The sequence below is a fragment of the Panthera onca genome, chromosome B1 (assembly GCF_046562875.1).
Source record: "Panthera onca isolate mPanOnc1 chromosome B1, mPanOnc1 haplotype 2, whole genome shotgun sequence".
In the NCBI taxonomy this organism is placed as follows: domain Eukaryota; kingdom Metazoa; phylum Chordata; class Mammalia; order Carnivora; family Felidae; genus Panthera; species Panthera onca.
In genome coordinates, this window is record NC_138342.1 from 55,646,647 (window position 1) to 55,673,376 (window position 26,730).

Consider the following 26,730-nt stretch of genomic DNA (forward strand, 5'->3'; position numbering starts at 1 on the left):
TGTAGAAGACTCAGGAAATATGAAGAATTCTGTTTTGAAATGCTAATATAAGTTGTCTATTAGACCTTCAAGTAGAAATTTTAGTCATGCAACTGAAGATCCAAGGGGAAGTCAGAACTAAAGTTAATACATTTAGAAATTGTCAGCAAGCAGTTAGTATTGAAAATACTGGACTGGATATGATGATATAGGGTATGAGTGTAAGTGGAGAAGAGGAGAGATCTGAGGATTGAGTCCTGGGACACACCAATGTTCAGAGCTGGGGAAAAGCTAGTAGCAGTTCTGGCAGTACAAACTGAGAAAGAATAGCTGATGACATAGAAAGATTGCAAAAAAGTACTCTTTTTTTTTTTCCCCCTGGAATCCAAGTAAAGAGAATATTTCATAAATCAGACAGAGAAGGACAAGTACCATATGATTTCACTTACATGTGGAACCTAAAAAACAAAACAAACAAACAAGCAAATCAAAACAGACTCACAAATACAGAGAACAAACTGGTGGTTGCCAGAGGGGAGGGGTGAAGCAGGGAAGGGGTAGAGTTAATATGTGTCACCTGCCTGAGAAGAGAGTGAGGAGAGAAAAACACCAGCTTGTCACACCTGGCTATGGTTTGGTTTGACATCATGGCATTTGAGTCCTACTTTATAATAAAGAAAGAATGAGAGAGTAACATCACAAACAGTTGAAGGAAGGAGTATTTTTTTCTAGATTGTTTTGGCTGCTTTTGAAAACTTCAGCTGCTTTTACCTATTTTAGGAAATTAGAAAAAGTAAATTATTTTCAGAGACTACAAAATCAGCCCCCATACATTTATTTGCACATACACTATAAAGAGACTTATTATAATAGATGCCACACAGTCACCTGCCCTTGAGGACCTCACATTATTTTTGCTACAAGTGAAGACAAACACATGACAAAAAGAGGACATGAGAAGAATGTTATATAAGTAATTGCAACCTAAAAATCATTTAAAACTTCCAACTAATTTTGCATCTAAATTCTACCACATGAGGGTCACAACTTATAGGAGAGGCTGAAGAGTGACTTTAAGCAAGCAAACTTTCCTCTCTAGTCTTCAGTTTTCTTATCTATAAATTGAGAAACTTTTTCTAGCTCACACATCCCTTCTCCACTCCAAGATTATATGATTATGCAAGGTATGCAAACGATTTCATACATAAATAAGAAATGAATGTGTGTTATTTATCTGACATATTCCAGTTTAACATATTCCATAATTTACAGAATTAAAAACAACTTATTTGGTAGTTCCATCATATATAACAAAATATATATTTTTCAAAATTCTGATAAATAGGTGTGCCTGGGTGGCTCAGTAGGTTAAATGGCTGACTTCAGCTCAGGTCATGATCTCATGGTTCATGAGTTGAAGCCCCATATTGGACTCTGCTGTCAGCACAAAACCCTCTTCAGATCATCTGTCACCCTCTCTCTCTGCCCCTCCCCCGCTCATGCGTGGGCGCTCTCTTTCAAAAACAAATAAACATTTAAAAAAATTCTGAAAATTAATTAAGGCGAATTCTAAATATAGTGGTAAGATAAATCTGAACTAGGCTATTAATAAAATATTTTGGCCTTCGTTTCTTTTTCCCCCTATATTCATTAAATAGATAAATATATGAATGGATAGCATTTTAGATATTATAAAATATTAAAGAACTTTAGGTATTTGAATGTAAGAAAATGATTTATATCAACAATCAAAAGTGAAAAAGATTTGAAGCAACGGATAAGAATATCCTGTGGCTAGCTGTCTTTATGGTCCTTTCCAAAGTTACTTTTCTTTCAGAGCCCAGTCTTGGATGTAATCCAATCATGATAAGCAGTGACTGGAGTATAAACACCTGGCTTATTCCTTTTAGCACATCCATCACCCCAGCTTATTATTCCAACAAGGTGCCAGACTTTTCTAGAGTCAGGATAAGCTAGCAGTCCACCAGAATCATTCTAGAAGAAGATAGGAAGACATGTTTCTTGTCCTATCAAAGAATATCCTTTTACTGCTTCTCTGGACTTATCAGAAGCCCCTGGGTACTGAAAAGAGTCCACTTTCTTTTGAGCTTAGAACTGTGGAGCTTAGGTTTATTCAAAACCAAGGGTAACTACAAATCAGAATATACTGCCTATAGCTGCCATATGTTGGATTGACCAGAATTGAACTTTATAATGAGTTCAGCCTTGACTATGAAGAAAAAGTGACTTGGCTGCTTCATCATGAATGAAGCCTGAGAAATGGGTGACGTGTATACATGCTAAACCTCCGGCCACATTTCTGGATAAGGAAGAAACAGCAGTGCATTGTGCAGATGGCTCAGAAAATAGGGCCAAATTTATTTTATCACCGTGTATTATCCTTTGTATGGATTCCTAGACTGCCATGAAGGCAGAGATTTTGTTCAGCAATACATCCCCAGCATCTAGGCTGGTGTCTGATATATAAGTGGGATTAATAAATATCTGTTATGTGGATCAAAATAAGCTACTCTATGGAAATCATTAATACACACACAAAAAAATTGTACTGATAAACACTTCAATTCAATTAGTACTTTGGGACAAAATGATTTGATAATATGTCTAGACATACCTGACAGGCATCAGCTTTTCCTGACTTAAATACAGCACATAGCATTTTGTTGGTAACCAGACCAGATAATGAATGTGGATGATTGCAAACTTTGTTGTCGATAACCTTCCCAAAGGCCTCTTGAAGTATCACTGGAAGAGGACCTAAAGGCAACAAATTCTGTGTATCATGGGGATCTTAACCTTGGTTGTAGAGACAAAGAATGTCTATAGAATAGATATTCTTTTTTTTTTTTTTTTTTTTTTTTTTGGTCAGCAAGAACCAGGCCAGTCCCAGGGTAGATTTCTCCCTTTCTGGTGTTTATTGTAACTGGCTGCCTCACACATAATTCCAATTTTTCCACTTCTTATTCCCAAAGGCATTTTAGGAATTGAAGACAATGCCAAGTTTTTGGTCCCAACACTTGTTTGTTTGTTTGATATATTTAGTGACTGATTAATTGCACGAGAGAGTGGTTAATTGGCTAACTGATTGTTTAAATAATTATTCCCATGAAGCTATTACCCTTTTACAGAAAAACTTACCATTCATAAAGTGTTCCCATCCAGTAACTACAACACTGGCATTTTCCGGAAGCTTCATTTTGGCTTCAGGAAGACAAATCCTGCGAACATACTTTGTAAAAGAGACTTCTTCAGGGGCTCCTGGGTGGCTCAGTTGGTTGAGCAGCCAACTTTGGCCCAGGTCACGATCTCACGGTTTGTGAGTTCAAGCCCTGCGTCGGGCTCCATGCTGACAGCTCTGAACCTGGAGCCTGCTTCGGATTCTGTGTCTCCCTCTCTCTCTCTCCCCCTCCCCCACTCATGATCTGTCTCTCTCTGTCTCAGAAATAAATAAGCATTAAAAAAAAATTAAAAAAAAAGAGACTTCTTCAGCAAGCTGTACAAGGGCAATATCATTAAAAACCACAACGCTGCTGTAATTTTCATGAAAAATAATGTTTTGGACTTTCTGTGTCATATATGGTTTATTTACTATAGTTCCAAAGTTGACAGTCCAATCTCCTGAATTATTTTTCCTGGAAAACACAATTTAATTAAAATATATGTAGTTTTCGAGTGACAATAGTGTTCATTAGTGGTCATTATCTTATAAAGCGTTAGGCTCCCAACCAACACTAGAAAGCACCAAATTTTAATTTTTAAAGATGTCTTTGACATGGAGATGTTACAAATAAAATAGTACAAAGGACAATTAGAGCTGTCAGCCTTCTGCAAATACTTCTAAGTAGAGTCACCGATGTCTTCTGCTACTAAACCCCCATCCAGTTCCTGAGTATTCGACTTAAGTGGGAGTCATAGAAGCAGCCTCAATGGATGGGGTCCAGAATCACTTAGTGCCAAACACCCGGATTCCATGAATCTACATCTTTGTCCATAAAAAAATTGCCACTTGTTCTCACCCAATTACCCTATTATGTTTACCAAGTCAACGCATCTTGACTTCTAATTTAAATTTTCTGGTCATTTCTCCAGTTCCCCACTGAAACTCTTTCTCAATTTAAGACATAACATACTGTCTAACTATTCTCACTTTCCTTCAAAATGTCAGGTGCTGTTTTTTTTTTTAATTTTAATTTCTAAGAACTTTATATAATGGTGACATTGTTCAATCCTTCTCCCGTTCTATAACCTTCAGTGATTCCACACTCTTAATGTGTTTCTTAAACTCAACTCCCTTAGAATCAATTCAGGCTTCACCTCTTGAGATTTATATTTAAAAGGTCTGGTGTGATGCTTAAAGATCTATACTTTTAACAAGTCCCCTGTGTAGTTCACGATCCATGGACTACTGTTTGAAAATTGCTTCAGAAACACAAATCCTGCAAACATTCTTTCTAAAAGAGATCTTCAGGAAGTAAGCATCTTGTCATTTAGAGACATGCCCAATCAATATAACAAATTTTCTGAATATATTTTCTAATAATGTTTTCTTTTTTTTTTGATTTAACTTTATTTTTTATTTTTTTAAATTTACATCCAAATTAGTTAGTATATAGTGAAGCAATGACTTCAGTAGATTCCTTAATGCCCCTTACCCACTTTGCCCATCCCCCCCCACAAACCCTCCAGCAACCCTCAGTTTGTTCTCCATATTTATGAGTCTCTTCTGTTTTGTCCCCCTCCCTGTTTTTATATTATTTTTGCTTCCCTTCCTTTATGTTCATTTGTTTGTCTCTTAAAGTCCTCATATGAGTGAAGTCATATGATTTGTGTCTTTCTCTGACTGACTAATTTCACTTAGTATAACACCCTCCAGTTCCATCCACGTAGTTGCAAATGGCAAGATTTCATTCTTTTTGATTGCCGAGTAATACTCCATTGTATATATATATACCACCTCTTCTTTATCCATTCATCCATAAGTGGACATTTCGGCTCTTCCCATACTTTGGCTATTGTTGATAGTGCTGCTATAAACATGGGGGTGCATGTGTCCCTTCGAAACAGCACACCTGTATCCCATGGATAAATATCTAGTAGTGCAATTGCTGGGTGGTAGGGTAGGTCTATTTTTAGGTTTTTGAGAAACCTCCATACTGTTTTCCAGAGTGGCTGCACAAGCTTGCATTGCCACCAACAATGCAAAAGAGATCCTCTTTCTCCGCATCCTCACCAACATCTGTTTTTGCCTGAGTTGTTAATGTTAGCCATTCTGACAGGTGTAAGGTGATATCTCATTGTGGTTTTGATTTGTATTTCCCTGATGATAAGTGATGTTGAGCATTTTTTCATGTGTCATTTGGCCATCTGGATGTCTTTGGAGAAGTGTCTATTCATGTGTTTTTCCCATTTCTTCACTGGATTATTTGTTTTTTGGGTGTTGAGTTTGATAAGTTCTTTGTAGATTTTGGATACTAACCCTTTCTCTGATATGTCATTTGCAAATATCTTCTCCCATTCTGTCAGTTGCCTTTTACTTTTGCTGATTGTTTCCTTCGCTGTGCAGAAGCTTTTTATTTTGATGAGGTCCCAGTAGTTCATTTTTGCTTTTGTTTCCCTTGCCTCCAGAGACGTGTTGAGTGAGAAATTGCTGCAGGCAAGATCAAAGAGGTTTTTGCCTGCTTTCTCCTCAAGGATTTTGATGGCTTCCTGTCTTGCATTCAGGTCTTTCATCTGCTTTGAGCTTATTTTTGTGTATTATGTAACAAAGTGGTCCAGGTTCATTCTTCTGCATGTCGCTGTCCAGTTTCCCAGCACCACTTGCTGAAGAGACTGTCTTTATTCCACTGGATATTCTTTCCTGCTTTGTCAAAGATTAGTTCCCCATACATTTGTGGGTCCATTTCTGGGTTCTCTATTCTGTTTCGTTGGTCTGAGTGTCTGTTTTTGTGCCAGTATCATACTCTTTTGATGATTACAGCTTTGTAGTATAGCTTGAAGTCTGGGATTGTGATGCCTCCTGCTTTGGTTTTCTTTTTCAAGATTGCTTGGGCTATTCGAGGTCTTTTCTAGTTCCATACAAATTTTAGGAGTATTTGTTCTAGCTCTGTGAAGAATTCTGGTGTTATTTTGATAGCAATTGCATTGAATATGTAGATTGCTTTGGGTAGTATCAACATTTTACCAATATTTGTTCTTCCTATCCAGGAGCATGGAATCTTTTTCCATTTCTTTGTGTCTTCTTCAATTTCTTTCATCAGCTTTATATAGTTTTCAGTGTATAGATTTTTCACCTCTTTGGCTAGATTTATTCCTAGGTATTTTATGGGTTTTGGTGCAACTGTAAATGGGATCGATTCCTTGATTTCTCTTTCTGTTGCTTCATTGTTGGCGTATAGGAATGCAACCAATTTCTGTGCATTGATTTTATATCCTGCAACTTTGCTGAATTCATGAATCAGTTCTAGCAGTTTTTTGGTAGAATCTTTTGGGTTTTACGTATAGAGTATCATGTCATCTGCAAAGAGTGAAAGTTTGACCTCCTCCTGGCCTATTTAGATGCCTTTTATTTCTTTGTGTTGTCTGATTGCAGAGGCTAAGACTTCCAATACCATGTTGAATAACAGTGGCAAGAGTGGACATCCCTGTCTTGTTCCTGACCTTAGGGGGAAAGCTCTCAGTTTTTCCCCATTGAGGATGATATTAGTGTTGGGTCGTTCATATATGGCTTTTATGATCTCGAGGTATGCTCCTTCTATCCCTACTTTCTTGAGTGTTTTTATCAAGAAAGGATGCTGTATTTTGTCAAATGCTTTCTCTGCAGCTATTGAGAGGATCATATGGTTCTTGTCCTTTCTTTTATTGATGTGATGAATCACGTTAATTGTTTTGTGGATATTGAACCAGCCCTGCATCCCAGGTATAAATCCCACTTGGTCATGGTAAATAATTTTTTAATACCTGCATCCCAGGTATAAATCCCACTTGGTCTGGTTGGCTAATATCTTTTTGAGGATTTTTGCATCCATGTTCATCAGGGAAATTGGTCTATAGTTCTCCTTTTTAGTGGGGTCTCCGTCTGGTTTTGGAATCAAGGTAATGCTGGCCTTATAGCAAGAGTTTGGAATTTTTCCTTCCATTTCTATTTTTTAGAACAGTTTCAAGAGAATAGGTGTTAACTCTTCCTTAAATGTTTGGTAGAATTCCCCTGGAAAGCCATCTGGCCCTGGACTCTTGTTTTTGGCAGATTTTTTATTACGAATTCGATTTCCTTACTGATTATGGGTCTGTTCAAATTTTCTCTTTCTTCCTGTTTCAGTTTTGGTAGTGTATCTGTTTCTAGGAATTTGTCCATTTATTCCAGATTGCCCATTTTGTTGGCATATAATTGCTCATAATATTCTCTTATTATTGTTTTTATTTCTGTTGTGTTGGTTGTGATTTCTCCTCTTTCATTCTTGATTTTAATTATTTGGGTCCTTTCCTTTTTCTTTGATCAAACTGGCTAATTGTTTATCAATTTTGTTAATTCTTTCAAAGAACCAGCTTCTGGTTACATTGATCTGTTCTACTGGGGTTTTTTTTTGGTTTCGATAGCATTAATTTCTGCTCTAATCTTTATTATTTCCTGTCTTCTGCTGGTTTTGGGTTTTATTTGCTGTTCTTTTTCCAGCTCCTTAAGGCATAAGGTTAGGTTGTGTATCTGAGATCTTTCTTCCTTCTTTAGGAAGGCCTGGATTGGTATATACTTTCCTCTTATGACCACATTTGCTGCATCCCTGAGGATTTGGGTTGTGGTGCTATCATTTTCATTGACTTCCATATACTTTTTAATTTCTTCTTTAACTGCTTGGTTAGCCCATTCATTCTTTAGTAGGATGTTCTTCAGTCTCCAAGTATTTGTTACCTTTCCAAATTTTTTCTTGTTGATTTCGAATTTCAGGGCGTTGTGGTCAGAAAATATGCATGGTATGATCTCAATCTTTTTGTACTTACTGAGGGCTGATTTGTGTCCCAGTATATGGTCTATTCTGGAGAACGTTCTATGTGCACTGTAGAAGAATGTGTATTATGCTGCTTTAGGATGAAATGTTCTGAATATATCTGTTAAGTCCATCTGGTCCAGTGTGTCATCCAAAGCCATTATTTCCTTGTTGATTTTTTAATTAGATGATCTGTCCATTGCTGTGAGTGGGGTGTTGAAATCTCCTACTATTATGGTATTACTCTTGATGAGTTTCTTTATGTTTGTGGTTAATTGATTTATGTATTTGGGTGCTCTCACATTTGGCACATAAATCTTTACAATTGTTAGGTCTTCTTGGTAATAGACCCCTTGATTATGATATAATGCCCTTCTGCATCTCTTGATACCGTCTTTATTTTAAAGTCTAGATTGTCTGATATAAGTATGGCTACTCTGGCTTGCTTTTGTTGATCATTAGCATGGTAGATGGTTCTCCATCCCCTTATTTTCAATCTGTAGGTGTCTTTGGGTCTAAAGTGGGTCTGTTGTAAACAGCATATAGATGGGTCTTGTTTTCTTATCCATTGTGTTACCCTATGTCTTCTGATTGGAGCATTGAGTCCATTAACGTTTAGAGTGAGTACTGAAAGATATGAATTTATTGCCATTATGATGCTTGTAGAGATGGAGTTTCTGGTCCTTTCTAATCTTTTGTTGCTTTTGGTATATATATATATATTTCCATCTTTTGTCCCCTCAGAGAGTCCTCCTTAATATTTCTTGCAGGGCTGGTTTAGTGGTCAGAAACTCCTTTAATTTTTGTTTGTCTGGGAAACTTTTTATCTCTCCTTCTATTTTGAATGACAGCCTTGCTGGATAAAGAATTCTTGGCTGCATATTTTTCTGATTCAGCACACTGAATATATCCTGCCACTCCTTTCTGGCCTGCCAGTTTTCTATGGATAGGGCTGCTGCAAACATGATCTGTCTTCCCTTGTAGGTTAGGGACTTTTTTCCCCTTGCTGCTTTCCTGATTCTCTCCTTGCCTGAGTATTTTGTGAATTTGACTATGTTGATGGTCGGTTTTATTTTAATCGAATGGGAGTTCTCTGTGCTTCCTGGATTTTGATGTCTGTGTCTTTTCCCAGGTTAGGAAAGTTTTCTGCTATGATTTGCTCACATAACCCTTCTACCCCTATTTCTTTCTCTTCCTCTTCTGGGACCCCTATGATTCTGATGTTGTTCCTTTTTAGTGAGTCACTGATTTCTGTAATTCTTAAATCGTGCTCTTTTGCCTTAATCTCCCTCTTTTTTCTCTGCTTCATTATTCTCTATAAATTTGTCCTCTCTATCGCTGATTCTCTGTTCTGCCTTGTCCATCCTTGGTGCTGCTGCATCCGTCCATGATTGCAGCTCAGTTATAGCATTTTTAATTTCATTCTGGCTATTTTTTACTTCTTTTATCTCTGCAGAAAGGGATTCTAATCTATTCTAATCTAATCTAGTCTATCGACTCCAGCTAGTATTATTATTATCGCGATTCTAAATTCTGGTTCAGACATCTTGCTTGTGTCTGTGTTGGTTAAATCCAACACAGTGGATTGTTGCAGTGCTCGTGGGTGTGCATGCGCATGCGCGGGAGGGGTGAAAAATGGTGCCACGCAGCCACACGGTCTGTTCTCCCGGATCAGCAGTCGTGCCCGATCCTCTGTCTTCAGCTCTTGTCCACTCCCGGCTTTTCCACTCTCCATGACTACGCCCCAGGGAATACCTCTCTCCCAAGTTTTGTCTCAGATGCAGCTGTTTTCCCCAGCCCTTTACTTTCAAAGGACTGCGGCTTTAACCAGGTCTGCTCACCGAGCGATGGCTGAATGAGCAATGGCCGAATGTCGACTGCACCTAGGAATGCCTGCTGGATCCTGCTGTTTTCAGTGCCCTGAGACTGCAGCCAGGTGCCAGCCCGCCCCCCCAAAAAATCGCGAGACAGTGTAGCCTCAGCTTTTCTGGGACTATGGAAAATCGCAACACACATCTGACACCAGGCTTCACCCTCAACAACCTTGCCCCAGCACCAGCGAATGTGGCTGCCTTCTGGGGTCTGCTGGGACCAGGTGACTTCAACAGTCTCTACCAAATGTCCTTCCAGCAGTGGAACCACTTTTCCCCATGTGGCCCGAGAACCTCCCGGACCCCACTCTCTTCCTGGGGATTTACCTTTCCCACCAGAGCACCACCAGGTATCAAGCTGCTGAGTTGCAGCCTTTGCACTCCCCTTGTTTACAGTCTTAGTGAAATTGAAACCCTCTCCTTTCTCCTTTCTCCCTTTTTAGTTTAGTGCCTGCGACTGTTTCCAATTTTCCACTTTCTCTCCAGCTGCTTTTGGGGAGGGGTGCTTTTCCCATATGCTCCCCCCTCCCCAGTCTCCATCCTCTCTCCTACCACTAGAGGGGTTCCCTACCTTTTGGGGCTTCCTGCTCCCCAAGTTCAGCTCTTCGTGTTGTGTACCTGCTGAATTCTGTGGTTCAGGTTGTGCAGATTGTTTTGTTAATCTTCCAATCGGTTTTCTAGGTGTGTAGGATGGTTTAGTGTTGGTCTGGTTGTATTTCATGGATGTGAGACACACAAAAAGCTTCCATGCTGCTCCGCCATCTTGGCTCCTCCCTAATGTTTTCTTTTTTTTAACGTTTGTTTATTTTTGAGAGAGGGAGAGAGAGAGAGAGAGAGAGAGTCAGTGGAGGAGGGGCAGAGAGCAAGGGAGACAGAATCCGAAGCATGCTCCAAGCTCTGACCTGTCAGCACAGAGCCCAACACAGGGCTTGAACTCACAACTGTGAGATCATGACTTGAGCCAAAGTCAGACACTTAATAAGCCACCAAGGAACCCTCTAATGTTTCTTTTAACAAAGTTTCTCTACTTCAAATTTGCTCTATTTGCTGTCCACAGAATGCAAATTGTGTTATTCTATCTCAACACATCTGAAGAAAGTGGTTTCCCCAACCCAAAATGCATATTATTCTTTCCCATCTACCCACTGTATCAATCATATCTTATATCTTTAGAGTCCTGGTCAAATCTTACACTTTCATACCTCAGCTGGAATGCTCCTTTCTTCATCAAATTTTCATAGAACTTACTATCTTGTTGTATATGTGACATTAACTGCACGATGCTGCCTACCAGTTTTAACATATCACATTTAAATATCTTCAGTTAGGTAGTAAACCTCTGGAGGGCAAGAAAAATAAGCATATAATAACTGGAGTCAGACATACCTGGGCTTACATTCAATTTCTGTTATTTAGGAGCTGTATGAACTTTGCCAAGTTACATCACCATTTCTGAACCCTACTTTCCTCATCTTTAAATAGGTTAAATTATAACTTCCATACAGAACTATTGTTACGATTGAATAAAATGATGTAAATAAAGCACTTAATGTCAGGCCAAAGTAGCTTTTTGGAAAATGTGAATTACTTCCTCTCACTTTTTCCTCTTTGACAAATTTAAATGCCTCTGCTGCCCTTTGGTTATTCAGGTTAATTATAAATTTCACTTGGCTTTGGTGAACATTCATGTATTTAGGTTAATCCCCACAGTTTATCCCAAATCCTACATTTAGTCAGATGTTCACACTTACTCAGCAAAGCAGTGAGCTGCAGATGATAGCCACCTGCTACTGATCAGAGATGCCCCACAGAAGTGCTGGCCTTTCCATTTCATGCTGGCTTGTCATGGCCATGCCCCCACCAGGGCATTCTTCCCATTCACAATTTGGTTGCCTGCCATGATACTGTTGGCTGGTCTTCCACAACCTGAAGAAAGGATGTATTTATATAAAAGCAGCCATCTTTGATTATGCTTTATGAGAAATACATCTTAAAACAATACTTGAAACCCTTCAGTGATTGTCCAGAATCTCCTAAGCAATGCTACCTCTTTCCTGGAATGTACTGTGATCATGGTACCTGACTGTATCTTGGCTTGGGTGACTTTTACTTATCCTCTTTTTCACTCTCAATCATCTTCCAATGACTGTTATGTTATCTATTTGTTGTAAGTCTCATCTCTCCAAGTAGATTGCAAAATTCTTGAAGGTAGAGACTTTACTTCTGTATGCCTGCATCTTGCATAGCATATGCAGTGCTGTCTGTAAAGCCCCATGTGGATAATAGATACACCATAAATATCCATTAAGTGAAAGAATGCATATATGTATCTTGTGGGCAACATGATAGTCTAAAGAGAATTTATTTAGAAGATACAAAACTATTTTTACTCTATAATAAATGTATTTGGGATAGCCTACTTTTATATTTTCTTATTATCCTTCGTTGTCCTTTTTCCCTTCAATCTTTTTTATTTTAACTTACTCAGATATGATATTCTTCACTAATGATTCCATTCTTTGGAAACAGCTCTTATTTCATCCTTTTGGACAACTCTTACAAAAGTTAAAATTCACTGGCCAGTGTTTTTCAAAAAGCAATTCCAGATATATATCTGATATAGCCAATAATTTCGAAAGACTACTATAGATTTCCATATTACATATTTCAAGATACTTTTTAAGAAAGTGATAGGGAAATATTTGTGAATGAGTTAAGTTTGTCATAATTTCTGAACTTACAGTTGTTGGTAAGCATTTCAACATTAGCCTTGCTGAGTTCTGAAATCAAAACAAAACATAAAATTAATAAAATATCACCAAGAAATTATCTTCAATCCAAGGACATACGTGCTAACTTTTCTAGCCCAATTACACCCAACATTTAACTATTCAGACTAATTCACATATTAGCTATCAGCCCCCCTACCTCCTACCTGTTATATTTTGACCATCTCTCCACATCTCTACTAGCTAGTAAAGGAAAGGGGAAAGGTAAATAAAAAAAAAAACAAAGTTCTCAATTTTACGATAGTTGCAGTAAAATATTTAGTGAGATAACAAGCTGACATTCTCACTAAAAAAGGCACTGGGAATTAATTATCTTTGGATTTATTTCCTTATGATAATTCTCATATGAATTACTCCAAGTTATCTATAAAGAAAAATTTTCCAATTAAAATCATATTTCATTGGGCTTATCCTTTTCTTTAGAGTCATCTCATTACCATGACTGAATTATGAAATTTTGAGAATTTAACTTAAATTCAAGTATCTTTTCTATTGGGAAGAGACTTGAGAGACAGAGAGAAGGTGGGGAACTACAATAGGACCCACTAGCAAGTGTTCACTTTAAATCCCTAGGACACAGAGAGGCAACCTTCTTTCCCAATAGCTACCCACAGAGGAATTGTATTGTTCTTTTGAGAAGCTCTGCCTCAAACTCTGTTCTCATAAGTGGTCCAGTGATAACAGGTATTCTGAGGTAAAGGAGCTGTAACTGGCAGTTGTCAGCCTTGATAGCCTTAAAGGACACTAGGATCAACTGTTGGTCTGGAAGAACCACAAAACTGGGTTCTGGAACCACACACTTATCACCTAACAGGCCTTTTAACAATCCAAATGAGAGTTTCAAGACCTTTTCAGACACTCAAGATATTTACAGACTTCATTTTCTGAACTGGGGCAAAATCCTATCATTTTCTTTCCTTGTTTTCTAGGAAATTATTCCAGACAATTGGTTTTTCTTTGATAGTATCATTCCCATTCTTCCACAAGAGCAGTGAAAACTCCCTATCCCCAACTTCCTTCTTATTCTAGCAGTCTCCACAATGAATGATCAACTAAGCCCCAAATCTGTTTCCTGTAATGAGATCCTGACAAGAGTAGAGGGAAGGGAGGAATAATGCTTTGCTTAGAGTCCTTCATCCCATTTTTCAAACATAAACGTGAAACCTTCCAAGATCACATGCATGCCCATACTTTAGTCCTCCTTTCTATCACTCTTCAAAGATTTTATGCCACTGTCATTTCCAACTCGTTCATAGGATTGCCAAAATGTGAGAAGTATATTTTTCCCCAAAGCAAATACCTGAAACTCCTTATTAATTTTTTTCTAATATTTTTTCAAACAGTCCAAAAACCTAAGTAATAGAAAATAATGGAAATAAGTGAAATACCTATGAGTCTAAAGGAAGTATGGACTGCATTCCAGGATGCCATGTTGTTTTTCAATATCTGATGTAAGATAGCTTCAATTTCAGTCTTCATGCTGTGCCTTTTTGCTGGAGGAAACTTGAATGTCAGTTGTAACTGTACCCTTGAACCTTTGGGATCAGGACAAGAAACAACAGAAATGTTCTAGTGTGTTGTTTCTTGATATTTCAAGATGTCTTGTTAACACATTGAATTTCCCACATTTAATCATCGTATTTCCTTTACATATATATTAAAGAAGAATACACAGATATTATCTCAGTATATATAAAGTGCAAGTGTCCCTAAAAATCTTCTAACTGGTTCAAAGGTATTATTCATGGAATAAGATATGAACTACAAACTAGAAATCAGAATAATTCAAACATACATGAGAAACTGAGTACTGGCCAGCAAATGATTGGTGTAAGATTTTATTAAAACAGTAAAAACCATGTTTTTGTACAGATATTTTCTAATTACTTTAGATAAAGAGATAAATGGAAACAAAAATGCAGTACCAGGAAACATTCAAAAGATAACTCCTAGCATATATTCAGGAGTCAGTACTAAGCTTCTCCCTATAGTTTCTCATACATCTCTACCCCAGCAGAACTGCACAATGAGAAAGCTCAGAAAGATAACTCTAAAACATAGAGAGAATCTTTATTATCTATATATTCATTACATCCTTTTTATTAATTATGAAAGGAGATTAATTCATTTTTGGAGACTTTCAAAACAAATCACATTTTTAAAAAAATATCCACAACTCTATTTTCAAATAATTATGATCAATAGAAGAGTCTTTGAAAGTTTTTGTTTTTCTATAGGTAAGTAGGTTAGTTGGTTGGTTTTTTGGCAAGCTGAATTTTTTGTTTTATTTTGGTACTTCAGAATTCCCCACGAATGGATATTGGCAATTACCAAAATACAAGTACTGTCCCTCTTTATCACTCATCCCCAGTGTTCCATGATACTTCCTCCTTGCATCCTTCCTGTCTACCCCCATACTCAAACCACTTCAAAGACATATTCAGACAAGTATTATCTTAAATTATTCACTTTGCTCCACAGTCATTATAGTGATAGTAATTATTAAAGAGACCAAAAGAAAGTTATTATAGTAAAGATATAGCCAGATGGGAATGGATGGGAGAAGAGGAGGCTAGTATATGAATACCAAAACAATAAGATTGGACTCTGTTTTCCACAGGGTTACAATGATCTTTCATCATAGTAGTCAGTTAGGACTGGCTGCTATCAACAACCTTATAATTCCCCTTCAAGTATGGAGGTTACAGATTTGTACACAACAGTTCTTACTCTGAACAGAAATTTGTTAACTGCAATTATATTTTAATTTATGGAGATTTCTTCCTTCCTTTCTTTCTCTTTCTTTCTTTCTTTCTTTCTTTCTTTCTTTCTTCTTCTTTCCTTTTATTGTTGTTATTTAAAACCACAGTTGATGTGACATATCATCTACCTCCCTTTCCATAAGATCCTGACTGAATTTGTACTTACAGAAGTTTGATGACCTGAGAGTTGATATATTCTTTATATATACTAGAATTTTGAAAAACATCAGACATCTGTCAAGAGAAAAAAACAAAATAGCCATCATGTCTGTTTCAATCAAATTTATTATGAAATTATTAAAAGGAATCTCTGATTTACCTTAGTCTCTTTATTTTTGTCCAGATCTGTGTTGGCTTGTGAAGCTCCATTTTCACAACTATCATTGTGTGTAACTCCAGAAATATGAAAATCACCTTGGTAATAGAAAATATTTCCTGTGAAACAAAGAAATACTCCAAGAATTTAAAAATAACAGGTAGACTCAAATCCCTCCATACTTTTGTCTCAAAATTAACATTTGACCCAGATTTTTAAATTATCAGAGGGAGGGAGAAAGGAAGAGGAGGGAAATGAAGGGGAGTGAATATCCACCCATTCTAGAAATAGCAACTACCTAGTATTCATGAAGTGGTCCCCCTCCTTCCTTCATATGATAATGCCATATGATAAAGACACCACTGCCCTGCCAAGCCAGGTATACCCTCAGCATCCACAGCAGAATGGCAATCCAGGCAGCCACTAACAATCCACTTTAGTGTGCACTAGAAATGAAACCTACTTTTTATGTGTCATCTAAATTCTTGATCTAGTGATTACCCAGTTAAACTTTCTAAACACTTCTGACACAGGAAACATTACAAACATTTCCCTTTTCTTTCTGGATGATCTATACCCTTTTATAACTTTTCTTCTGCCCCATTTCCTATCTGCGTGCTTTCCACTCCTTTAAGTCATTCCTTGAATTCCTGCTGCCATCCTACTTCCCTCTAGCATATATGGTGGAGCATCACAAGGTCTCACATTCCCCATTCCTTCCTGTCCCCAAATGTAAAATGTCTCACCTAATATACTAGGGCCACTGTAATGTTAAAATAGGACAAGCCTAGAGGTAGTTCTTCTACATTATGCATGTACTTTTAAAAATAGAAACTCATATGAAATGGTACTCTGTTTTGGTTAAGCAATCATCCATTCATATATTTTGAGAGCAATTGTACTTTTGATTCACCTTAAAAAGTACTACAGAGTCTCTAAGAAGTGCTAATAATAATAATAGGCTTTGAAATATATATGATCTCTGAGATGAAATAAAGCATTATCCTGGGAATCAGAAATATCATTTCAATCCAAAATAAAAATTAGTTTCCTATATTCCAATGGTTTCCTATATTTTTCCTTAGAGCAACTGGTATATATGAAAAGCAAATGCTAGGTTCTAGCTAAGAAGTTATCTAAGGCCATTCTGAAAAAAATAATGCATATGAAGTTAGAGAAACTAGTTTAAGTTCTGCCACCAATGGGCTGTGCTGTATTGGTATATCACTTCAGCTTTCTGGGATTTTTTTTCACTAATCACAAACACTAAATTGCAATAAATAAACTCCAAGATCCTCTTTCATACCACTTCATGATTTTAATCTGTGAAGTCTTTCATCAAATAGAAGACTGACCAACTAGAATCTGCTAATTTTGTGTTATATCCAGTATGCTGAACTTGGGTATTTACAGGTAGGCAGATTAATTTGTCAAAAGTCACATATATCATGCCCATATTCAAAGAAACCATGATGTTTAGATACTTGAGTCTAGTTATATTACTGAAAATCAGATTGATTTGAGGTGCAATTTTTAAAAAAATTTTTTAAGGTTTATTCATTTTTCAGAGGCAGAGAGACAGAGTGTGAACGGGGGAGGGGCAGAGAGAGAGGGAGACACAAAATCCAAAACAGGCTCCAGGCTCTGAGTTGTCAGCACAGAGCCCGATGGGGTGCCCCAACCCATGGACAGCAAGATCATGACCTGAGTCAGCTCAGGTCTGACGGACGCTTAACCGACTGAGCCACCCAGGCGCCCCATTGAGGTGTAATTTTTAAGTTTATTTTCCCTTGGTTTTTATTTTTATTTTATGATTTGATTTGATTTGATTTGATTTGACTTGATTTGATTTGATTTTAGAAAGAGAGAGAGCGAGTAGAAGAGAAGGCGGGGTGGGGGGGAGAGAAAGAGAGAGAGAGAATCTTAAACAGGCTCTATGTGCAGCACAGAGCCCAGTGTGACCCTGGGATCATGACCTGAGCCAAAATCAAGTGTTTGACACTCAACCAACTGAGCCACACAGGCGTCCCACCCTTGATTATCCTTATGAACTGAATTGTCCCCTTAAAATTTATATGTTGAAGCCCTAACCCCCAATGCACCTATATTTAGAGATATGGCCTTTAACAAGGTTATTAAGGTTAAATCAGATCATGAATCAGGTCATAGGGTTAAGTCAGATTCTAGTAGCCTTATAAGAAGAGACACCAGAGACCCTTCTCTCTTTCTCCACAGACTACCCACCAACTCCATATGCCACAGAAAAAAAGGCATGTGAGGCAACATTGACCATGCTGGCACTCTGATCTTGGCCTCCAAACTGCAAGAAAATGAATATCTGTTGTTTAAGCCACTCAGTCTCTGGTATTCTGTTATGGCAGCCTGAGCTGAATAATACAATTATTTAGACAACTTGAATGGGAATCTACCCTGTACCTTACACTGTGGCCTATAAAATCATAGTCAGTTTTACAGGCATAGCAATAGTCAGTATTTACATTAAATCTGAGCCCATCCCAAAGTTTATAATAAAATCTTTTATTTTAAGATAGAAATAAATGTTATTACCTTTATAAAACATTGCCTTATATGCATAGATTGCAACACTGTCTATCAGAATAACACTATCAGAATAACTACAGAGCTCCTAAAGGCACACATGGACAGGTCCTGCCTCAGTTCCACTGAATCATAAAACATAAGGGAAGGGCCCAAGGAATGGGTACTTCTTTAGAAGAGCTCTACATGTGATTCTGAGACAAAGCCAGGGCTTAGCACTGCTAGATAAACAATCTGAAGGACTTTTTAATTGTTTATAAATGTCTGGGTAAGCTTTTGGAAATAGTTTAAATAGTAGTTAAATAAAATAGTTAAGAAAGGGCTGAACCAGAGTCATTTCTAGAATAATGATCCTTGTGGAATATTAATTTCTGAGGTAACTCAAGAAGTAGAAACTCAAAACAATGTCTTGAGAAACAATATATTCAACAGACAAGCGAATTTCATACCACTTGAATGAGAGATTAGGTCTCATCCAACTCAAGTTGTTCTTAGTATTAACAAAGACTGTATTGGTTCCTAAGCCAGAATCTGAGAGCAAACCCGTCTTTTAAGCTGACTCTAGGTGACCTTTACAACAGAGTTTGGGTACCCATTTTTACTTCACAAGGAGCCCAGTTCAATTAACTTCAGGTAATAAAAGTCCATCTAGCCTTATATTTGAAATATTAGGTGGTTCACCATACAGAGAAAGTCAAGGGCAAATTCTCATCCCACACATATCTTGCTTAAGCCAGGATGCCTACAGTTCTCCTTTTGTCTCCTGTTCATGAATGCATTGTTTCTCCAGAAGAAGGGACTTATTAAAATGCAAATTATATTTTGGAAAGATAACTAATTAAGCTACTGGGCTTCTTCACTGGGCTTGATTTGGTAAACTCAGAGCACTTTCCTTAAGGAAATTATATAATGGATGTTATTCTTTAATGAGGAGAATCAAGCAGAGGGCAGAAGAACCCAGACTACAGAGAGTTCAAGGACAGAAATGGCACGCAAGAGACTGTAAGCATACATGACCCTTCTGAAGGACAAGTTTTGAAATTGGAGATCAAGATGGTTAGAGAAAACAAAGGAGAGGCCAGAATGAAGGAAAAACTAGAATTTTCACTGTATTAGGCAAAATGTATCCTACACTGGATACATATCCTATACTATACAGGGTAATGTATTTCAGAGGAATAAAAAAGAAAAACTTTTGATAAAGTAAAATAATACACTTAAATATTAAGGTTTCGGTTTATGCTCATCTATGACTTGTTAGTTTGACTTTTCTTAATCTTGGTTTTTTGCATGTGAAAAAAGAGATAGTAAAACCTACCCTCCTTCACTCAAAGGATTAGTATGAGGATCAAGCAGAATAATGGATATCAAATTTATTTGAAAACATTAAATAGCTACACAGACTTAAGGGTTTATTTTTCTGAAAGGTAAAAATAAGTTGGAAAGCCAAACTTTCTGAGTGTAGTATTAATTTTTTTTTAAATAAGATCAAATTTACATAAACATTCAGCCATTCAGCCACTTCTACTATCTACTATTAGATGAGCCATTTGTGGATTATCCATTCTTATTTTGCAATTGTATCTTAACAACCAGAATTGAGCCAAGAAGAATAAGGATTTCCAAAATTTTAGGTATATTTACTAAAAGACATAACAGCTCAACTACTGACCTAATACATATGTTCCTTTATTGACAATGCATCTTGGCATCAAAATATTGAGCTTTTCAGTCTTGCCATACTCTCATAGTTGGTAATATGTCAGAGTGGCTCAAGGAGGCATTTGATTCAAAAAAATTTTTAACTGGTATTAAATAATAGAGAATGATTATGTTGGAACATAGTTAATAGATGAGAAAACTTCCATTAAGAAATTTAATATTTATATTATTTCTTATCAATTTCTAAAAGTAAAAGGAGATTTAGTAGTAAGGGTGAAAATGGAAAATAGTCAATACTGACGCACTGCCAGAAAATGAACAAGGAAACCAATAGTTACTCCCAAGACTGCTGTCACTCCAAGAAAGATAAGGGTCACCATCCATACTGGCCAAGATCTTCTCTAGGAGAATATTCTATGCCTATGAAAAGAAGAAAATAGCTCAAACCATATGGGCTAGACAGTCTAAATTTGCCTGGCTCTCCTCACCTCATACAACACAATTTATAATTAGGCTCTTATGTTAGTATGAAACATAGAAACCTTAAACATCTCAGAGAAGATAGACTCTAATGTCCATTCCTTTAACAAATCATATTCGATTTGTTAGCTATGTTAGCTTCTAGGGATATAGCAGTGAGCAAGATACACATGGTTTTTGTCCTCAAAAAGAGAAATTAATTTGCTCTTTTTATTGATCTAAACAAGTTACAAAACATTAAGTGTGGTCTGATTGTATTCTTGTAAACTATAGTCACATCATGTACATTAATATATATAGACTTAAAAATAAATATATAATATAACCATTTATAAGTTTTAATTAAATGTGAAAGGAAAATCATGAGGTCAACTAGAGTTGTCCCATGTTATGAGATTATGGGTAGATTATTTTCTTTTTTTGTTTGCTTTTTTCCTAACTATATTTTCTAATCTTTCTATAATAAACATGGATTCTTTGCATCATATAAATTAAGAGACAGGCAAATTTCATCACTAAAACCAATCAATTAGATGAAGAATAATCAGAAAATATGGTGACTTGGCATCACCCTAATAGAGTGATCAAGGTTACAATTAGGTCTTATGGCTACCCTTAGTCTAATCTATATAAAGTTTGACACTAGTTATTTCATATACTTTGAAAGACATGATGTCATGAAATTGCTGATTTGGAGGAAGTACTGTAACACATACACATAATAATCTGATTTCAAATTTCAAAATAGCCCCAGCTCTTTCCTCAATCTTTTGTGTTCATCATCCTAAACAAAACTTGCAAAACAGAGGAGTTTGTAATCAGGGGATATATGTGGCAGATTGGCAGATATTCCTTATGAATATGAGAATCTTTCTGTTTTGATTCCTCTAAGACCAATTTATTTTTCGGTAGAGAAGTTCCTTAAAAAAAAATTACCTTATGACACAACTGTGCAACTCCACCCAGTCTTATTTCCTCTCTGCCCTGTTCTCTACTCTTAATCCTGCCTCTTCTTGATACCCCTTTGATGATTTGTTAATGAGTGCTTCCCAAAACTGGGATTATTTGTCAAAGCTCTTCAAAGGAACTCCCTATTTCAGATGCATTGCATGCATGCCTTCATTCTGGAATCCTGCTGCTTAATCTCATCCTCAGAGCAAAAAGGCTATTCAGGTATTATGTTTCTTACACTAGATAAATCACACCTTAAAAGGAGTATGCAATTAAGGTAATTGATAATAATATTTACAACCTTATGAATATCTGATAATATGTCTCTTTTAATAACCAGAAAAGTTTACCGTGATACTGAGGTCTCAAATATGTTTTGGATTAGCCAGGTGGAGGTTAGTCTGGTAGTTTAGTCTTTCTGAGACATGCAAATTAGTATGAGGGACTTAAACATTTATGTAGCCTGAGTGGTGACTCTAAAGTGGCTGAAATGGTTTCTATACAAAGAATCACTATGCTACAGCTTATAAAATATTTTTCTTTGAAAGCTTCTTTTAGAAGCTCTGGGAAGTGGTAGAGAATACATACTGTTGACTAGAACACTGATGCTTTTCTCCCCCTCATTGTGGATGTCTTCCTATCATAAACAATTAAGGAGATACTTTTATATCTAAAAGATCACAGTGGTGTGTGATGTATTCAACCTTTCCTCCAGAAAATGTGATACTTGGGCTCGAGGAATTGGTCATTATTTTTGAATAATAGCTGAAATTATTAAAATGAAGTTCTAAATATTTTAAAAGTTCCATTCATGAAACAACTTACTTTCTCATTTACCAAATTAATCTTGGCCATTTTTTAAAAAAACTTTATTTATTTTTAGAGAGCGGGCAAGAGAGAGAGAGAGAAACAGGTGGGGGTGGTGGGGAGGAGCAGAGTGATAGCAAGAGAGAATCCCAAGCAGTTTCCACACTGTCAGCACAAAGCCCAAAGCAGGGCTGGAATTCACAAGCCTTGAGACCATGACCTGAGCCGAAATCAAGAGTTGGATTCTTAATCTCCTGAGCCACCTACATGTCCCTTGGCCATTTTTAAAGACAGAAACCTGCCTTCCAGGATGAACTCATTGAACAAAGAGAATTGGTTAAAAATTAATCTACAATGAATTTAACCAACTGTATGTACATAATTAAACTATAACTGCCTCATTTTTGTATTGAATCTAATTCAAGTTAGGGCTCATCATTATCCTGGTATAATCAACTGTTCACCTTAATCAATTACAATAATAATGTCGATAAAAATAATGGTAACTACACGATTCACAATTTTAAAACATCAGTCTCACTATAATTTATCCCCACAGTCCATACTAGGAATCATTTCCTAGATTATATTCTAACTACATTCTGATATTGCATTAGCTGTTAAACCACAAAGCATAAACATAACTATAGTTTTCATTTATTAGAACTTCATTTACAAACCATTTGAATTAGATGCACCTGAATTCTGTTATACAGTGAACAGCGTGTTAAAAAGCAAGATTCCAGTGCGAAATTCCCCAAATTTTATAAAGATAAACCTCCCCCCCCCCCAGAGGACTTTAAATCATTAGGGAAAGAGTTGTGAATAAGGAACAGGGAAATTAATGATCAAATGAGTTGAATGATCTCCACCTCTAACTTTCCCCTAAATTCTAGAAAATCAGAGAGCCTACAGAAGGGAATTCATTTCAAAATCTATGAAGTTCTGAGCCCCTCTGTAGTCTGCCTGCTGCCAATTCAGGACCTAAGTTACAAAGTACATTATTCCAAAAATCCATGATGGAATTTATATTTTTAAATTATTTCCCAGAAAACATTTTCATATTAGAAGATACGATTTCAATTACATTACTAAAGAACAAAAATGGTAGGGTTCTTATAAAAAAAGTAAGCAAAATTTTGCTAAAACTGGATTCTTTTATTCCAACTTTGTAAAACTTTCCCAGAGACTTTGCAGAGCCTTTAAACCTCAAAAACAGTAGCATGTTTTTTAGCAGTGTCTAGAAATAAAAATCCAACTTATAGAAAGCAACCAGTTTTTAAAAAGCTAGAAGATACTCTAGCAACTTGCTAGGGTTTGTAACTTACCTCCCAGATAAAATCCCATTTACCTGTACATAATATTCTGATTGTTGTGGTGGTGTCAGGGACAATGGTGGTGGTGATGATGATGGTGACAACGATGATAGTGATAATTAAAATGACCTCTTAGAGTAGCTTTTAAGGTGATCAATGTTTCACAGGCTTATGTGCTACATTCAGTGTTGATTGGTTTGTTTTTATGGGCTGTGTGAAATGTACAGAACAAATATGATGAAACTTGTCTGACTAGTACTAATGACTACCATTTTTCTATGGTTTCAAGAGAGGAGTCATCCAGAGAATCACAAACTTCCTTGACTTGACTATTTAGAAAAAAATAACAGCCTAGTCTTAGATTGGTCACCTAGAAGGTACAGCCAAGAAACAGGTTTGTGGTAAAGAGGGATAATCCTAAATCTGTGTTTGACCGATCCATTATACTGGCTTCTTCTTCCACAGTTTGACATCGGCTATAACGAGGCAGAAGTTTCTGTCAAATGATTTTTCACAAGGTATCCATTTTAATATAACTAGTATTGCCATCATTCTGATGTAAATGAATTGTATTCATTATGGTTTACATTTAAATTTCCCTAATTGCCAGTGAGAATGATTCTCATTCTCATTCTGGGCTTCCTCTTCTGAGAATTCTATTCATATATCTAGCTTACTGTTTCTATTGGGTTATTTATCTTTTTTTTTTTTCCTATGGATATGTGTGAGTTCTCTCTGTATACCGGATATTGCAATTCTGCATGTAAGGAGCTTGGAGGTTGCCATTCCATCCTGGCTGATTTATTGTAGCAAATGTGGCATTATATTTGCTAGTGATTTCCTTATAGCATACGACATCTATGTTTTTCTAACATTACCTAATTTTAAAAACGTTCCTTTGTGTAATCAACCTTTAAGAAATAACATCGCGATTTTCCCGTAATGTTCCCACATACCCTTTGATTATTGATTAATTTCTTACATTATTCCATTATGCATCTGCGTTTATCTATAATTATCTATAGTCTATGAAGCATTTGCTTTGCTGTTCGCATGAAACACCTCAAGTGGAACAGTTACAGGGACATGACCTCCTAACCACTTGAAGCCAGAAGAACAATGTGTTTGCCTCAGTCCGAGGTGCCAGAAAGGGGCTGAAAAGGCCTTAGAAACCCATGCCTCCTACATTCTCAGAGAGACAATGCACCTAGGAACCAATGAACCATTCTGTACCTTAACCGACTAGGTTCAGTCATCATCTGGAATGCCTCCGGGGGGCCAGGTGGGGCTATGGGTTGAAATCACCTGTGCCCAGAGATACACTCCTTAGTTGCCAGAGTGAGGCTTTCAAATCCTTATGTCTCTCCTTTACAGGCCCTCTTTGCTAGCAAATGCATGAGGCTATCCTTCCTGCAAGTAGAGGAGTCTCCATAGGGGATTGCAAGGGCTAAACATAAGGCTACACAATTTCTTGCGGAACCTTATTTTCTTTCCTAATGGTTCTTTTCCCAGGGGGCCTGTCAAGGGCAATTCCCCAACAGACAATACCCCAGGTTGTTTTAAGGCCGAATTACCTAAAAGCGGGAGTGCAAGAAGCTTCAGTGTTGGTGGGCCGCCTTGCAGTCACCAATCCGTCCACAGCCCGGGCTTTGCCACTCAGGCTGGGATAGCTCAACTTCCAGCATCTCCCCCTTTTTATTTTTTAATTTAATGGCATGAAGTTCCATTGCCAGCCCCTGGATACTACCCCTCAACAGTCTGACGATGACTGGAAGCAGAAGAAGAAGAATTATCAATCCTCCAATCAAAGCCACTTTAATGATAGTGGTAAAAAAGCTTTTATGAGAGACATAAAAGGATAAATTTTGAAAAAATGTGTTTGATATTTGTGAGGCAGAAAACTCAGCCTCAGCTTGACTAATATCACGAATATCTTTATGTAAAGAATTTAAATCAAAATTTAAATCTGAGTGATTCCAGATACCTAGGATATGATTTTTAACTCTCTCCCAAGAATACAGAGATTCATTAACTTTTAGGGGCATTACACAAATCCAATGAAAATCAATTGACATCTCAAGGCAAGGCGAACCTTAAAAGAGGTCTGTTCCTGACCAATCATGGGAACAGCTTCTTCTAAAGCATTAACCTTAGAGTCTAGTTTACTATCTATAATTTCTTGTGTAGGTAAAGCCATGGGTACATTTTTTGATAATTGATCAGTAAAAGTTGCTGTGTGAATTTCTTGAGATAAGGCTATAGCAGAAAGCGAAAGGGAAGTTGCTAAAGCTATAAATGCTGTAATTCCAAGAATAAGAGGAGCTATAAAGCGACGACCACGAACAAGAAGTGCATTTACATCCTGCAAAGCTTGCAAACCATAACTATCAAACCATGTAGTATTTAGAGTGACAGGAACCATTAAATATGGGGGTCGCTGAACAATCATCAGTGTTTTTACATTTGTTAAAGGGGAAACACAATTTGTAAGATTACAGCGGATACAAGATACATGATATTTGTCAGCATACTCAGAGATATTTAAGGAATTATAATCTCCGGAAATTAAAAATGCATATGGAGACCGTAAGCAAGCCTGTACCTGATATCTGCTCTGATTTTCCGGCCTGCGCAGTGTTAACCAGTTTTGTGGCAGCAATCACACGCCATATTTCAGATTGAAAATATCCTGCCTTTTTTTGTAGAAATAGTCAAGATGCTTGGTACCCATCCATTAATATGCCATCTATTAATTGGCATGCAGCAAGGGATATATTCATTTTTCCAAGAGTATCTAACATTAGTTGATTCCAAGAAAAGCCTATAGTCTACAGAAGAATCTGCACAACTTCTATCAATTACAGTTAAATATGTCCCAGGAATAACAATATGAATCTCTTTTTTATAAGCACAATATCTCCATTTTGGGAAGCCTATTTTAGGGTTAACAAAGGCCCATTCCTCATTAGTGTCATCCTTCTCTGGAGGAGATGCTGCACAAACAGGGAGGGCTTTCAGATAATCTTTAGGAGTAAACATTTTAGGAGAAGAGTCTCCAGGTAAAAGCAAAATTAGAGACCATAGGAGTCTTTTGTCTGCAACTGCATAATTAGGAGAATCTGTCAACACCCCCTTATAAGATGTTGGAGCACAGCCATTAATGGAGGGAGACTCATCCTTTATAGTATTGGGGATAACAAAGCAGATAGGAACAGAACTTGAAACTCCATAAAAGGAG

The 26,730-nt window shown here is 36.9% G+C and overlaps 1 protein-coding gene across 1 annotated transcript; it reads right to left on the reverse strand.

Moving 5' to 3' along the window:
- Positions 1–1,812: 1,812 nt before the first annotated feature.
- LOC145715422 (transmembrane protease serine 11B-like) lies at positions 1,813–25,941 on the reverse strand. The gene is given in 11 exon segments (XM_081795429.1): positions 1,813–1,974; positions 2,615–2,757; positions 3,139–3,252; positions 3,490–3,632; positions 11,602–11,776; positions 12,592–12,630; positions 14,028–14,208; positions 15,564–15,635; positions 15,721–15,836; positions 20,240–20,358; positions 25,541–25,941. Coding segments are annotated over 11 exon segments (1,665 nt in total).
- Positions 25,942–26,730: the final 789 nt, after the last annotated feature.